This window comes from Takifugu rubripes, chromosome 14, assembly GCF_901000725.2.
Source record: "Takifugu rubripes chromosome 14, fTakRub1.2, whole genome shotgun sequence".
Lineage (NCBI taxonomy): Eukaryota > Metazoa > Chordata > Actinopteri > Tetraodontiformes > Tetraodontidae > Takifugu > Takifugu rubripes.
The window spans coordinates 4,775,661-4,791,885 of NC_042298.1; the positions used below are offsets into that span (position 1 = coordinate 4,775,661).

General features: G+C 45.6%; 1 protein-coding gene across 2 annotated transcripts; it reads right to left on the bottom strand.

The window, feature by feature from the left end:
- Positions 1 to 1,430: 1,430 nt before the first annotated feature.
- Positions 1,431 to 13,254, bottom strand: LOC446023 (neuronal acetylcholine receptor subunit alpha-3). Of its 2 annotated transcripts, none has more exons than XM_029847723.1 (7): positions 13,043 to 13,254; positions 4,727 to 4,866; positions 4,603 to 4,647; positions 4,423 to 4,532; positions 4,054 to 4,261; positions 2,800 to 3,819; positions 1,431 to 2,254 (listed from the first exon to the last, which is right to left on the bottom strand). In XM_029847723.1, the coding sequence occupies exons 1-7, from the start codon at positions 13,098 to 13,100 to the stop codon at positions 2,135 to 2,137; spliced, it is 1,701 nt and encodes a 566-aa protein (XP_029703583.1). In that variant the 5' UTR covers positions 13,101 to 13,254; the 3' UTR covers positions 1,431 to 2,134. The 2 variants fall into 2 exon arrangements, with proteins under 2 accessions (XP_029703583.1, XP_029703584.1); XM_029847724.1 differs by having other exon boundaries at positions 12,976 to 13,109.
- Between the last annotated feature and the right edge of the window lie 2,971 nt (positions 13,255 to 16,225).

Genomic DNA, 16,225 nt, shown 5'->3' on the forward strand with positions numbered 1-16,225 from the left:
ATCAGGTTTTAAATGCTGATGTGACAAAAGCTTCTTTGTTCCTATTAGAGGAGCAGCTCCGCCACTTGACAAAGAGAGATTTGCAGCCTCACAGTGTTCAGCTGCGAGCTGGTTTTCTGGCTCGGCTCTTGGTTCCGTGGTCGCCAGGTACTACAGAGACCCTCTGAGGCAGCAGACTGAGACCAATGGGATGCTGCGTGACTCTTGTATGACCGATGCATTTCCATATTTATAACCGCTCTCTATCCCATAATCCACATATATAGTGAGGCTTGTGCTGCTGGGGCTTCATACAGACACACATAGTTGTTAGTACTCACGAATAAGGATTAAATTTGACTGGCTCAAAGTCTGATTCCAATTCGACTAAAGGAGAGAAGGGATTCGGCTCTATCACCTTGGAGTTTCTGTGTGTGTGTGTGTGTGTGTGTGTGTGTGTGTGTGTGTGTGTGTGTGTGTGTGTGTGTGTGTGTGTGTGTTCGTGTGTGTGTGTGCGTGTGTGTGATTCACCCATGATCTTTGATACAGGGACTGAGAGAGGAATGAGACTGCAGCGTTCTGACTCGAAACAAGTTTTTTGTTGCACTTTCAGAGGCTTTGCTTTATCCCAAGATACATCTGTGTGAGAGTGTTGTATTTTTCTGTCCTGAACCTTGATAAGAGATGGATTTATCATTCAACATAATCACAATGAATCTGTGTAACCTAGAAATGCATCAGTTATTTAACAACTCTGGCTTGTCCTGGTTGAACGCCTCCTTTCGTCATTACCCTCCATCTCTACCATAAAGCTCCACTTCCTGGTCAGTCCTAATTACTACTGAGGCCACCTGCCTGCTGCATGTGCAGTCTTGTAACTGCGAGGCCCATCTGCAGAGGTCACTGCTTAAATGTCCCGAGTGACTGAGCAATACTCACTCAGGTTTCCCCCAGAGGAGAATTAGCCACAAGAGTTTCAGTGATGATACTGTTCCTTTTATAGAGAGTTGAACAAAACCAGGAGGCCTGGCAAAGATATTAGTCAGCAGTTATGTTGGTAAACATGTAAAACCCTGTTCAACTTAAAGTTCAAAGGTAACAACCTCAGGGGGTGTCCAGGGTCATCATTGGCTCAAACAGACACTCAACAGTAAATAAATGATATAAATTCATTTGTAAAAAAATACACAAAAGGAAAAATAAATGACCCAAGATGGAGGCTTTGAGGAACTCCACATGGGAGTGATACTGAGGGAGAAGTTGAGCCACTAAAGCTGACGTGAGAAGCTCCCAGCCAGATAAGAAAAACGCTGTGCCTTTAATCCCTGCACAGTGCTGGAGGTGAGGGACGAGGATAATGTGGTGTGAAAATAGATGACATAGTCAGTCCCCAAAGGGACACTTCAGTGGTAGCAGTAAAGAAAACCTCACAGACGCAAGTTTCAGTCAGTCTTCAACCTTCTTTATTGGTGACGGGCTTTTTACAGCTCTACAATTGTGCTCTTCTTTGTGTTTCTGTGTGTTTTCGGTGAGGTGCAATGTTTGATCCTTCTGCAAGAATCATGTGGAAAACTCATTACATGCCCACAGCCGGAGCCGGTGTCGTCATCTCTTCATGTCACTTGTAGTTTCCAAATTTACAAGAAATACGAGAGACTGACAACATTGAGAGAACAGCAAATTAAGTCATCACAAGGATATCAGCTAAGGGGAAAAGGCTGCTTCATTTAGCTTAGAGACCGGCGCTAGTTGGATCACATTTAAATAAATGTGTTTTGTCTTTATTGCACTGGAGTATAACTATGTGCCGCTCCCAAACACACAAAAATAAGAATTAATATAGAAAAAAACATCTGGACTATTTTAACAATATACTGTATATTATATGTGGCTGTTTAATAACAGTAGATAAGCACAAGGAGACAGGCAGAGAGGGGAGAAAACGTGAGGAAAGGAACTAGGAACAGATGTGTTCATGATATCAGCTTTAAAAAATGGGGAGGAAGAGAAAAAAAGGGGTCCTGAGGAAAAGACAGCTGAGGGCGAGAAGTGAAGATGAGGACTTAAAGGCTTTAAACAGGAAAAGGAAACCAGAGAGCAGGACAACAGACAAGGAAACCCTGATAAAACCGGAACGAAGATCGATGGGATGGATTCAGAAGTTCATGAGCGGCTGGAGGAAGAGTCCCAGTGTTCCCAGCACACACACGGTCACAAAAACCCAGAGGAAAATCCTGTCGATGACCATGGCGACGTATTTCCAGTCATCCTCCACCTGTGGAGACGAGAAAGAATGGACGTTGTGGGTAAAACGCCACGTTCAGTAACTCCCAGCAAACGCGATGATATTAGTAAACCGCGGCACACGCCGTCATATCTGTAAGAGCCTTTTTGTGTGTCCAGGTGCTAACAATAGCAGCACTGACCCTAATGCCACTGTGAGACGACATCCTGTGTGCTTCAAAGAAAGACCCCGGCTTTGCTCGGAAAAGCAACAAACATATCAGGTCCAACCAGAGTCTGCAGTGCGTATAATGCAAATTCCCCCCCGCCCCCCCATCTGCGACTTAAACAGGCAGCTTTACACTCCCTTTATAGCTCCGTGGAAACAGTTTCTACGTTTACAGAGCTCAAGCAGAATTTAAACACTGCAGAGACACATTAATTCTAGTACAATATGGCTCGGTTGCTATGTGGTGGCGTGCATTCATGAGTGTGCACGTGGACCTATATGCGGTCCCCAGAGGGTTCAGTTTAGTGTGGGGTGAGTTAGGAGGAGCTGTCCATGTGAAATGATAGCATCATGCTAAAGAAGCCCACCTCTTTGGCTTTGTTGCGAGTCCTCATGTTCTCTGCAATGTACTTCACGCTCTCTATGGCCTGTTTGACCTCCGGCGACACCACGGAGAAGGCGACAACAGCATTGACAGGCGAGGGGGCGTTGAGGGACCTGGGAAGTTTGGGCAGCTCTGACTCCTGCGGACCCGGGTTTGGGGTAGCCTGGGCAGGAGGAGGAGGAGGAGGAGGGGGCACCTTGGGCGGAGGGACGGGAGTGGGTACTTCCTTTCCTCTGTAGGGGAACCTTCTGTTCATATCCCGCTTCATGTCATGGTTCATTGTGCCGTACTCCACACAGTTCATGGAGCTGCCAGATGAGGTGGCTCCCCCTCCTCCTGCGGCCCCGTCCAGCGATGGGCAGGCCACGCCCCCCGTTATGCCCCCCACGCTTACGCTCCCCGAGCTGCTTCCTCCTCCTATGCTGCTTTTTCTCTTCTTGTTTCCGACAATACTTCCACCTGCTCCTGTCACTCCCGGAACACGGGTCGGGTAGGCGCAGCTCTGGTCGATGGGTCTCCTCATTAGCATCACCCTGGGCAGCACCCCGAGGAACACGGCCTTCACCCACTCTGGCATCGTGTGGGTCATCGGGGTGCGGTAGTGCACGTTCAGCACAAAGACCGTGATGACGATGCTGAGCGTGACGAAAATCATCGTAAACAGGAGGTACTCGCCGATCAGCGGGATGACGAGCGACGTGGACGGGATGGTCTCAGTGATGACCAGCAAGAACACGGTGAGGGAGAGGAGGACGGAGATACACAGGGTGACCTTCTCGCCACAGTCGGAGGGGAGGTAGAAGACCAACACCGTGAGGAAGGAGATGAGGAGGCAGGGGATGATGAGGTTGATGGTGTAGAAGAGGGGCAGTCGGCGGATGTAGAAGGAGTAGGTGATGTCCGTGTAGATCTCCTCGCAGCAGTTGTACTTGATGTCGTGCTTGTATCCTGGCGCGTCGATGATCTCCCACTCTCCACTTTCCCAGAAGTCTTTCAGGTTCACCTGAAGGCGCGAACATGACGTCACTCACAGTCAACAGTTTAATAAAAGAGCTCCTGTCAACAAATGTTATGATCAGTTCTAGTGCGCTGATGCTATTTAGTGTAAAATAAATAAATAATCACAGTTATGACCCAACCCAGAGGCCCCGAATGCTCTTTCAAACATTCCCAGACTCCTGCAGAGATAATGATGTGGTGCTGCAGCTGCCTCCCAGCCTCCGTCTCTCCCTCTGACCTTTGAGCCTATGAGAACCAGGTCGATCTTGGCCTTGTCGTAGGTCCAGGAGCCGAACTTCATGGAGCAGTTCTGGTAGTCGAAGGGGAAGTAGGTGATGTCCATGGGGCAGGAGGATTTGAAAATGGCCGGAGGAAGCCAGGTGATGGTGCCGTCATACTTGAGCAGAGCCTTGGTTTTGTCTTCCACCAGGAAGTCACCAACAGCACTGCCGGATGTAAATGTCATTTCACTTAAAGGCCTTCACAACATTTAAGTAAAAAGGTCAGGAGACTGAAAATACACACAGAAAAACAATCACATCTCCCGAAGAAACGTTCTGCATCCAGACACCAAAAGGACGCCAGAAGTGTAAAACATTAAACTCACTTGTTGTACAAAACAATATCAGGCCTCCAAATCTTATTAGATGGAACTCGTATGTACTCAATCCCATCATACTCCACAGGGACCCATCTGAGTTTGTAGTCATTCCAGACCTGAAACAAACAGACAGTCCACATAAAGTAGTGCCACTAATGACCTGACTGAAGGATAAAAGCTGCTCACATGTCTCAGCCAAAGGTTGGTCTCCATGATCTGATTCACTGCATCCTGAAAAGATCACATGGTGATTAATCGCTGGGGTAAAGGTGAAAGAATGAGCCCATCAGTGACGCCCCTTCGCTCTCACCACTTTGACCAGCTGAGATATGGAGACCTCAAACTCCACTGTGACTGGATCAGATACATTCTCCACAGGTCTGATGAACTGGTTGTACCTCCTGAACAACCTCCGGAATAAACGGTCCTCCGACTTTGATGAGGCACAACCTGATGAGGGATGAAGGAGGGGGAAAAATGTGAAGGTGTTTATAAAACTCAGCTTATAGACAGTATGGATTTACTTTATATGTAACAACAACAACAAAGGTGCCTAATTGCATAACAAGAGTTGGGCTTCTCTGTGCACATTTATACTGGGAGAAGGAGCATTCTGTGTAAGTTATTGTTTTGGTTTTAAAAGCATAAATTCTTTATGATCAGTCCCTGGTGCTCCTGCACCATTAGCACGAGTGCCGGAAAAGCCAAGAGCTGTTGCTGCAGATGGACCCATTGAGACAAGAGGAAAGAGGCATTTTACCACGTCGATTCTAAGCGGTTGATCTTCGAGGAGACCGCAACAATTCAGAACGAAGATCCAGTTAACATCACGAACCTCCAGGAAGCTTAGAACATATAAGCTGAGAGCAGCATGAGAGGAAGCCGGAGGACAGAGCGACAGGAATGAAGGTCATATTGTGCAAACCGCCACTGGTAAGACAAGCGCTGCAGATATTTCAGATTCATGCCTGTCCAAGCAGAAAATGTTGCCTCACTCGGGACATCAGCACACGCTCTGGACCAGCAGAACCTCAGAGGTCAATGAGCCGCCCATCCACACCATCTCTCCCTCACCTAAATACTCTCAGCAACTCCAACTGTGTCTTTTTGATACACTTTCTTCCCGTGTTGGTTCGACAATTGATCTAACGTAAAGAAAGAAAACTTGATGGAAGTGTTGGATAGAAGCAGAGGTCACACCAACATCGCCTGCGTTCGAGGCAAGAAGACATGGACACGTTTTCCAACAGTGTACGCGTCCACTTGCACTTACCGAGAAGCACTGAACCCTTTTAGCGGCAGAGGAGAATGCACTTTTACCAAAAGCGTAAATGGGGCACGACCCATATACACACAAATATCCACGTTCATGAAAAGGTTTGTTCCCCTGACAACAAATAAATAAATCACTGACATGTTTGTCCTTAACTCCATCCAGAAGGCTGAAAAACTGGTTCAAAGCTTATTTATTTATTTAAATATTTATTTTAAAAGCTCAACCTAAATTATCTTTAATGAATTATATTTACAATTAAATGCTCAGGTATATTCATAATACTGCTTTTTTTGGATGAAGAAAACTAAGAAAACAGAGATTGATGAAGGGTGTTGAAGTGTTTAGGAAGAAATCAGAACCAAAAACCATCTTACAGTCGGTAGTTTTACTTTTCTAATATATTTATTCACATGCTGCACACTGCAAGATCACTAAACTTCACTTGCAGGAGAAGCTTCAACTCTGTCACAAATACCTGGACTACAACTTAATTCATATAGGAGGGATGCTATAAATAACTTTAAAAAAAAAAAAAGGTGGACAAAAATGTATTTTCACGCAGAGTAATAAAGAAGGCTGGTTCTATATTTCTACTGGGAGAAGACAGAGGCACATATATTGGAGCAGACTACAGTCTGTGAGGCTTCTAGTTTTCATATGTTTCATTTCATCATGTTGTCAAAATTGACTCACAGGATTTAGAGAAATATTAGATCACATATTAGAAATAAGAACATAATATGACAACATAATCAAAGTGTACTCCCTGTTGGGTTAATTTTTTATATTTATCCATGATGCATGTTTATCTCAACATATCTTTAAAAAAAATAATAATAATAAAAAAAAAAATAATAATAATAAAAAAAAAAATATATATATATATATATATATATATATATATATATATATAATATATATGTAAACTGAAAACAATGTCATTGATAATTCTAATCTAATAAGAACTATAATAATAATAACGACAATAACAGTAATAACAATAGCTTATTAAAGTTAATTTTCAACATTCTGTGGCTAAGAAGTGTTTGATCTTATAGTTGCTTGAGAACTCTTTAAAGGTTCTGAGGTCAGTGGAGGAGTGTTAAAGCTTAATGAAGCCTCTCTCCTGAGGCTCTGGTGTAATTTAACTTCTTGGTACCTGCCTTCATAACCGGCCGCTGCTCACTAATTCAGTTCTGCCAGAACTGCCAGATTTAAACTCTAAGCTTCTAATTGGAGGTGGGAGAAGCAGGCCAATTATAATCAGACAATTAAATGGACCTTTTGTTCACTTCAAACCCAAAAAAGGCAACAAATTGAAGTCATTTTTCCTCCATCTGCACAATCCTCTAATTCCTTTTTGTCCTGCCTTGATTTCAAGCACATTAATTACAACTTTTGCCCTTTCACCTCTAATTAGCCTTAATTGTGCCTTCTGTCATGCTGTTGCTGCTACATTATTTGCAAACTGCTAACAGGAAATTGAACATTGGAGGACTTTTAGTCAAAGACAGGTTCTGTAATAAGGAATAGCATATGTACGTTCAGAAACAGCTCTTGGGAATGTTGCTCCTCTAATTCCAGCACAAGTTGGGACACATTTTATAATTCATACATAGGCTGAAATCAAAAGGGTGTAGTCTTCAGACTTTATCGGACATTTATGCAGGACACAGTCAGGTTTTTGCTTTTTTTTTCTCATTCAGATTTTGAAAATCAAGTAAAATCAGTCATTCAATTTCATCAAACTCACTGTTGGTGATGCACAACCCAAATGATGCAACTCTGCTCCCACTTGCACAAAGCTAAGTCAAGCAGTCATGCATTCCGCCCTTTAAATAGCCACACTGATTTATTCCCCCCACCCCTCCGTCACTCGTGGCTTCGGGAGCGGCAGATTGACACGTGGCCTCTTTGATCATGCATGTGCTTAACAGGATGAGCCTGGGAGCCAGTGTTGGACACTGGAGGAACTAATTACCCGCTGATAATGCACTGCTGACAGAGTCGGTGAGACGGAGGGGAGACAGAAAGACGAAAAGCGACAGTGCGAGCAGGCAGCGAAAAGCTTGATAGCGTGTCTTCGCTCTCCAGGGTTTTTGATGGCCCGGCTGTGGCGCGCTGAATGATGCACAAGAGGATCTGCAGTGCAGGCAGCGTGCGTCCTGACCGGCCCGTTTAGCATACGCTGCATGTTGTAGCCTATGTTTGTCATCAAGTATGAGGAGTCACATGACCTCTGGAACATACAGGCGGCCGTGTTCTCCTATTTATGTACATTGATGTGACTTGCTCAGGAGTATATTTCTGTTTTTTCCTCACTGATGCATAAAATTCAGTTGCTCCTTGGCTCCGCGCTTTCCTCTGAGAAGATGTGGGAGTTTGATGATAGGAGAGGCTGTTGTGACACGGACGCCATCCTGATGGAGCGGCAGTAGCTCAACCCAAGGATGCGTTGAACATGAACACAGTTAAGCAGGTAAATAACATCAGGGGACTATTTGACAGATGTGCTGTGGGAGGGAATTAAGCTTCAGATTAAATAATTGCTTATTTCGTGTTCTCCCGGCAGCAGTGACGAATCCAAACATTTCGACAGCCCGTTCCTGTGATGCCAAACCCCCACCAGCCCTAATATCGCATCATGACAATCACAGATAAATCTCATTAGTCTGATTCTGACATAACTCTTCCTCCGCATTCACGGTGTGTCACACAGACAGCGGAGGGACGCTCATCCCTACAGGCCCTGTGACATTTCCCCAAGAAAGTAATGAGAGGCAACGAGAACATTGTTTATGTCATCTGAGATCATCCACAGCAGCACATGAATGAGGGAATGAGTGAACGGTCAGACGGAGCCAACCCGTCACGTTTCTCATGACAGGTTCATTGTTACAATGAACCAGTTTAGCTGGCCAGACAAATCTGATCATGATCCGATTTCTGGAGCTGTTCGATTATTCGAGTGGTCTTGTAAACAGCATAATGTGATTTAATCCCTTTGTCATAATCAGCTGACGTAGCCGATTATCAGAAATCTCATTATCGCAGCTAGATTCCTCCCGCTGATGTCTATTAAATCAGAGGAATTCTGTTAAACATACATAAGTCAAAAAAGAAAACAGAAGGGACACAATCACAATACAACAGGGAAAATTGTTAAAACTAAAACCTCAGATGTATTTTTGAGGACAGAAGTGCATTTTAAAGGACAGAATTTCTCCTTGTTAACACCAAATAGAGAGAATTGCGTGATTGAATTTATTGTAGTTTGGCTATTTTGACAATTGCTTCCCTCAAAATGAATTAAGCAGTCTTCTGGTTCATTCAAGAGGCACCTCAGCTGCCACTTCCTCGCTCATCTGACCCTCTCCTCCACCTTGAAGCCCTGCTAGTGATTATTTGATGCTGCAGTTGTTGTTCCAGGCAATGTGATGAACAGAAGGCCTGATCGGAAACAACAGGAGAACGGCACCACCACACTCAGCCCATTAACTGTATTAATCTGTGCCAGGCAGCAACTGCACACAGCCAACGTGTCGTCGCTCGTCCAATACGCCAACTGATATTTTGGAATAAATACATATGGAAATATGGATCAAACACGGTCTGATGGAAAAAGGCCAAGGAATTGACACAACTCAGTGATTATCCTGAATGTGCATAAAATGCTTTGTTGCCTTTGTCTATTTGTGCACCCGCGCCCCAACGTGGCCCCAGCTGGAGATAAACATGCAAGTGGGGTTTGTAAACACAAATAATAATGGAGAGACTGTTTCCACAAAGTCCAGGAAGAAAAGGAAATGCGTGTTGGATCATATTTTCCTTTGGATTGATGAAAAACAGAACGGAAGTTACTGTGCAGCTCCCATGTTGATAATAAATCTTTAAGTCACAGACAGCCAACCTTCAGATGAGAAGGTCAGAAATATTATAAGGCCACTTTAATGAGTTCGACTGACGGGCGGCAAGTGCCGAGAGAAAGTGGTTACAAAAATGCTAAAAGGTAAAACCGAGGTCAGGCAAAAAATATACAGATGTCTGACCAAGATGCGGAGAGGAGAGGGGGGGGGGGGGGGGGGGGGATAAAAATGCTAAAATATTCCCATCCTGCATCTGAGGCATCTTCTGCTTCCCTCCCTCCTGAAGCGTGACTCAGTCCATCGCTAACGCTAAACACCAGGACGTCCCGGAGGAGTCAGGCAGGGCTGTCTGGAGGAGCATGTGTGTGAGAGAGTGTCCGTGCACATGCCACGAAGTGAGGACAAAAACGTGCATTTCACCCGCATAGTGAGGACATTTGGCAGGTGCTCACATCCTCAAAGGTCTGCTTGAGGGTTCTGGCTTGGTTTTAAGGTTCAAGACTGAAATTGGGTAGGGGTCAGGTAACAGGTCAGCCAAGGACCCTTACGGGCTGGGGACTTTATTATGTCTATCCTGACAGAGGAAGAAACCCAGTGTGTGTGTGTGTGTGCACGGATGGAATGATGGATGGATGGTGTCGTGGCCTGTGGCAGTGGTGCTGTGGGGGGGGGGGGGTGTTCAGTAGCTATAATCACATGACAATCGTGTTAGCGCCACCACGCAGCCGCTGAGCCTCGCGCGAGGACACACACAGACACACTGCAGCTGTGGTGCTTCTGGGAGAGAAACTGGAGATCCATCGTTCCCAGCCCAGAGGAGCATTTAAGCCTGGCAGAAGAGCGAACGTGCACGACCACGCTGTGAACTGGACTACTTCCTGCAAGCAGGCTTAGATAAAGACCCCTGAGGCTTAATATAAACCATTTCAAATACTGTTTAGAGGAAGAATATTCGATATTTGCCTTTCCTTGTCTTTCTCCCTTCATAATTAGAAATCTCTCTGGGGCAGAACTTGTTTGAAAGGGAGATCCTCTCCACTCTTTCAACACTCAGCTGGAGCCTATTAAAATGCTCATTAATATAAGAGAAAGGCTGGAGCGTAATGCAGGCATGACTGGACATCTCTCTCTGCTTCTTTTGGGCTGGTGGTGACGCAGGAGCCTTAATCAGCTCTGTCTCTAACCTGAAATGTGCTGATATCCATCCCAGCCACGCAGGCGCCCCGTTTTCTTTCATTATTACAAGCGGCACTTGCCATTTTTCACTCTTTACCTCAGAGCTATTTCAACCCCAATCCTGTGGGCTGCAGGATCAGCATCTCCTGTTATTGTGGCAAATCACCTGATCCTTCATGGCAGGAGACAATAGTTGCGTGGGCCGCTAATCGGACCCCCGCTGGGAACGTGTGTGTGTGTGTGTGTTTCCCAGGTACTTATCTGCATGCACAGGCTGGGGACAGAGTCACACAAAAGCCCACACGGCCAGTGAGGGATTGTGGGAGGAGAGTAGAGATGGATGTGTGTGTGTGTGTGTGTGTGGGGGGGGGCTTCATTGTTTTGGTCTTTCAACCTTAAATGAAAAAGTCAAAGTGTCCAGCTAATCTGTCCGGTTCAAGGACAAAGTAACAAAGCAGCAGAGAGCGACTGCGCCCGGCTGACGTGTGCTGCAGTGATGCTCATCACGCCTGCGTCAGGTCACACACGTGGAAACTGCGTCTTTCGACGATATTTTTGGCCAAGGAGGTGTGTATACAAACACTGAGGATGAGGCTCCCACTGGGGACTCTGGGAACTGCAGATGGGACTTTATGGGAACCGTTCCCCTCGAAATGAAAAATCATGGTTGAGCCACTGTTGATGGATAAAAAAATAAATACAATCCATAATAAAGCTTAATAATATATAATTGAAACATTCATTTACTCATATAATATGATATATACAAATGAATATTAATTTTGGTGGAAGCTATTTTCACGTGCCAAGCTAATGCTAACATTACTTAGCTTGATCTCTAACTAACTGATCCAACTGATTTAATTTGCTACCCTATATTTTAACACATGATTTGATATTTGATTGATCTGATATGTTCATTCTTGAATTTTATATTTTACTCAATAACAAACTGAGGAGTTTGAGGGGAAGCATATTTTAATTAGAAAATTTTTAGCCTAATGCCTTCCTGACTGATTCATATTAAACCACTAATTAAGGGTTCCCTTTGTAAAGGTTTTTCTTTTTTTGTACAGGGTGACGCTGATGCTGACACTTTCTGCTGGCTTTTATGGGCAAGTCTGTCTCTATATGTCTGCCAATACAATGTTGGAGTTAAGTGATCATCATCAAAGCACAAAAATCTGCCAGGTTTGTTGTATAGAACCTGAAAGTGTACAAACATTCTGTGTTGCTGTGGGGGTTTACAGAAATTTTAGCATCAGAACTTCAAGGATCAAGTCCCACATTGTCTGACTCATATAAAGGCAAAAAAAACAGCAACCTGCAGATCAAAGCTGGAACCTACAACACCTTTCAATTATTTTAACCTCCACATAGATCAGAAAAGACGCCCCACTGTGCTGAGGCCCCCCGCTGGTGAACAGTTCCTCTGTCAAAAGTGAATACAACAAAGTTATATGGAAACATTTATCTTCTCTGGGTCCCACAGGAGTCTCTCTGAAAAGAGCGAGCCTCCCACCGATCGCAGAAGAAATAAATAAATAAGAATATATATTTAGAAACTGTTTTGGGAACAAAAGGCAGAGGGGCGATCACAGAGACGGAGACAGCTCAAAGACCGATCGACAGCCAACCAGCTGGGACTTAATGTCACAAAACCGAGACGTGATCCAGCCACTAGGGAAATGAGAGTTTTCCAGACAACTTGCAAGTCTCTGTTCGTCTCTCTGCTAGATCCTATTTCAAGAGCGATGCTTTTTATGTGCATCATGTTGAGAGATGAGATCCAGGAGGGCATCTGTGCTGACCTCTCACCTCTGTGGGTGCCCCCATCCCTCCACACAGGAGGAACACGCAGCAGCGTGTCATCCATGACCTCCAGGCGCTGAGGGAAACACAACCCTCACACATCAGCTCCTCCACAGCAAAGTCAACGCTGCCTTTCCGCATCAACACAGCATCGAGTGCGCGTTGCTATACTGGCGATGCCTGGAAAGGAGCCTGAAGTTCACATGTACATGAGCTCTGCTGTCTGATAAACGCGCCCAAGAACTAGGAGACAGGTTTCACCCCCGACCCGAATTCTGAATCAAAATCTGCACCTACACGACCAGTTTTGATTGATACTGGTTTTGATTCTCCGACTTCGCGTTGTGTTCGTGATATCTCATCCAAGCTGCGCAGTGCGCGCTGCTGCCTGTGGAATAGTTAAAAGTAAGCAACTTGAGTAGTTCTAACCCAGATGTAACGCGGCTCCACAGTCCGTGTGCGGTCCGCTGCGCGCTGGCCACCGACGGGCGCTTACCTTGCGCTGCGAGGAGCACCAGCAGGAGGATGCTCGGCAGTTTCCCGGGGAAATTCATCGATACATAGGCGCTGGGGAGTGACTCTGCGGATGAAAGATTGCGGCGTCGCTCTTAAAGGTCCTCGCCAAGCCGTCACAGATGGGTTGAAAGGAAAGCGGAGGCGTCCCCGTGCGCTCGGGAGTGGAGAGGTTGGAGTCGCGGTGCGCACCGCCGTCATGAATAACTTCTGCGCGTTCCGCTTTCCGTCTCCCTCCCCCCGCGTCCCACACCCCCACCCACTCAACCGAGGGCCAAACTTAGAGACTTGACTCACACTGAGTCACAGGTGATATATTTGCTTTAATGAGGGATTCAAATACGGTGCCCCATATCTATCTATCTATCTATCTATCTATCTATCTATCTATCTATCTATCTATCTATCTATCTATCTATCTATCTATCTATCTATCTATCTATCTATCTATCTATCTATCTATCTATCTATCTATCTATCTATCTATCTATCTATCTATCTATCTATCTATCTATCTATCTATCTATCTATCCAAATGGGTGTTTTTGTTGAGACAGGATGAAGAGAAATAGCCTCAGTTTGATTTCTTGTTGGATATTTCCTCGACGTGCTTTTCACATCGGTGGCGTGAGACACACACGCGCAGTAGTGATATGAGACTAATGCAGTGCGTGAAATGCAACAACTGATTCTGTACGGTGTGGTGTGCGCGTGTCGGCCGCTGCAGGTCAGCAGCCTGGAGGCTGCAGTCAGCTGCAACTACTCAGTCCTCAATTTTAAGGTCAATTAGTTTGGTCATTGTTGGAAACTGACGTCTGTGTTTGTCGTTGAAGGTTGGCGGCGACAGTCTGAGGTGATTTAGTGCCTCCCGTCAGCCGGAGGTGTGCACCAGAATAGAAAGGAAAAGGGAACAAAAAAAGGGAAAAGCCTGAGGTACTGAAACACATCATCTAATTACTAAAATAATTGTTTCGGTTCCAAGTAACAGTAACAGTCTGAAGTCAGCCTGTTTTACTGTGTCAAACAAACACTGAGACATTCGTCTTCGGTCTAGAGGACAGCTGCACAGCCCGGTGTGCGTTTAATGTCCCCCTGATTGTGTAGAGAAAGGATTTTTTTTAAAGGACTTCATAGAGACGCAGCATCTGCAGTGAAGCAGGAATTATCCAGGTTCATGTCAGGAGATTACACCAGCAGCACGCGGTCGGCTGGTGTTGCAGGCGACGCGTCTCCAGCTGCGGCCGCATCCCAACACCGTTTTCCTCTCCAGCAGTGGGAGAGAGTCGGAGACACTTTGATCTGATCCTTCACAGTCACTGGTTTCCTCCTCCTTGCCCTTTTTCCCCTCTGTGGCCTGTGAAATAATGCAGAGGGATGCACTGTTAAACAAGAAACAGGCATCTGGTCAGACAGCTCACACGAAGCACAAGGACCTCCGGGGCCTGATGCAGACAGCAGAGGAAAAGGGCAAAAGTAGCTGTTAGAGAGCGTTCAGACAGGACTGTCCCAGCTCATCCACATCACAACCGTGACATTCCTCCTTTACACCTGTTTTTCTCGCTCCAGAAATCACAGTCGCACCAGAAGAAGAAAGCAGGAGGTCCATTATCCCCCTTTTGTCTTGTCAAACTGAGTTATTCCCATAAAGTTTGGATAAAGAGGCTGTAATACAAAAGAAATGTGGTTGTTTGCTTGGATTTTTGGCATTACTGTAAACTAAAACCTGAGTGTGGCGCCACCCACAGAGGAGGAGAATCCTGGGATACAGGTGCTGCCATCTTGTGCTGGTGATGTAACTGCAGCCGGCAGGACGGTGCCAACGAGCTGAATCAAACCAAAGGAAAGTGGGAAAACGTCCAGTTTCATCATGGGTTTATTCTGTTTAATTCTGGAGTGTTGCTTAGGAACGTCTCCAACACCTACTCTGGTCAGGTTGAGATAAAATCCACTTTTAGGAGAAGCTCGCGCCTCCGCCTGCCAATGATCTCCACCTTGTATCCACTTTAAACCCACCTGCATTCTGACATCTTCTCCTCTTCTCCCGCGTGACCAGTCAGGCTGCTCTCTGCTTTAGACCCTCCCTTCATCCATCCTCCTCCTCCTCCTCCTCCTCCTGTGTCTTCATGTCCATTGTCGGCCATCTTGTCTTGTTTGTAGCCGCCGGCAGCTAATTAAAATCCCTCCACAGTCTGAATTGCACTTATCTGATTACTGATAATGAAACATTTTTTCCCTCTGAACCAGTTTCACACCCTCTCCGAACAAGTCCACAAGTGAAGAGCAGCAACTTGTGGACGATTCCTCGTGACAGTTTCTCCTCCTGGGGGCGCTTACGCGGTTGTTCTGCTCCATGGGTGTATCCCCCACATCCATCTTGCTCTTTGACTGACCAGCAGTGTCATTTTCATTAAATAGCTGCAGCCTGGGGGGGGGGGGGGGGGGGGGGTGTTATTGAAGCTAAGTCGGCTCACTGGAGCCATCTTTCCTTCCTGTCACAGATCTGCTCGTCACGGTTGGAACTTTTAATCTGCTGCAAATTTGTTTGGAATGTTTCATTAATAACCCCACTGATCAGAGGGCACGCTGGGATAGAAGATGCTGTGGTCATGCACCCGTGATGATGTAAATCCTGTCAGACAAGAGGCAGATTTATGCGTAAAGTGGTGAACAACTAAGAGGAGCTGGTTCCAAAAATGGGATTAGGTTGCATTGGAGTTTATAAAATTAAATACAGCAGCTGTCAAACTTGATCAGTCGCTTTGAAGCCCTTATTTAAAATAAAGTCTTACTGAGCAATATTCTCAATTTGTGACAAGCAGATAAATATAGGATTCATTTTCTCTAAATTCTAAATTTTTTAACTACGTTTTCTTTCATTTTAAACTGAAGACGTTCTCACAGTGTGGTGCAGTTCCGGTTTCAGCCGCTAGTTGGGAGCATCGGGCACCCTAATTGGTTTGGCGGAAGTAGATCGCCCCCCCCGTTTATAACCCTAAAGTGTCTAGAACAAAGCTCGGCACTTGTCCCCAAAGATGAGGACTTCAGCAGATCAGAGCGGAGGATTGATGCCCCTCCGACCCGACCGCACCGCAGCAGCTTCACATTCAATAACGCGGTACATAAATATTGACCAGGGAGCTGAAACGACAGGTATAAATCCTGTGGG

Coding starts and splice junctions, on each gene's coding strand:
- LOC446023 (XM_029847723.1), bottom strand. CDS start 13,100: ATGAATTTCCCCGGGAAACTGCCGAGCATCCTCCTGCTGGTGCTCCTC. Junction 4,262..4,422: donor GATATTGTTTTGTACAACAA/GTGAGTTTAATG, acceptor TACATCCGGCAG/TGCTGTTGGTGACTTCCTGG. Junction 3,820..4,053: donor TGGTTCTCATAGGCTCAAAG/GTCAGAGGGAGA, acceptor TCGCGCCTTCAG/GTGAACCTGAAAGACTTCTG.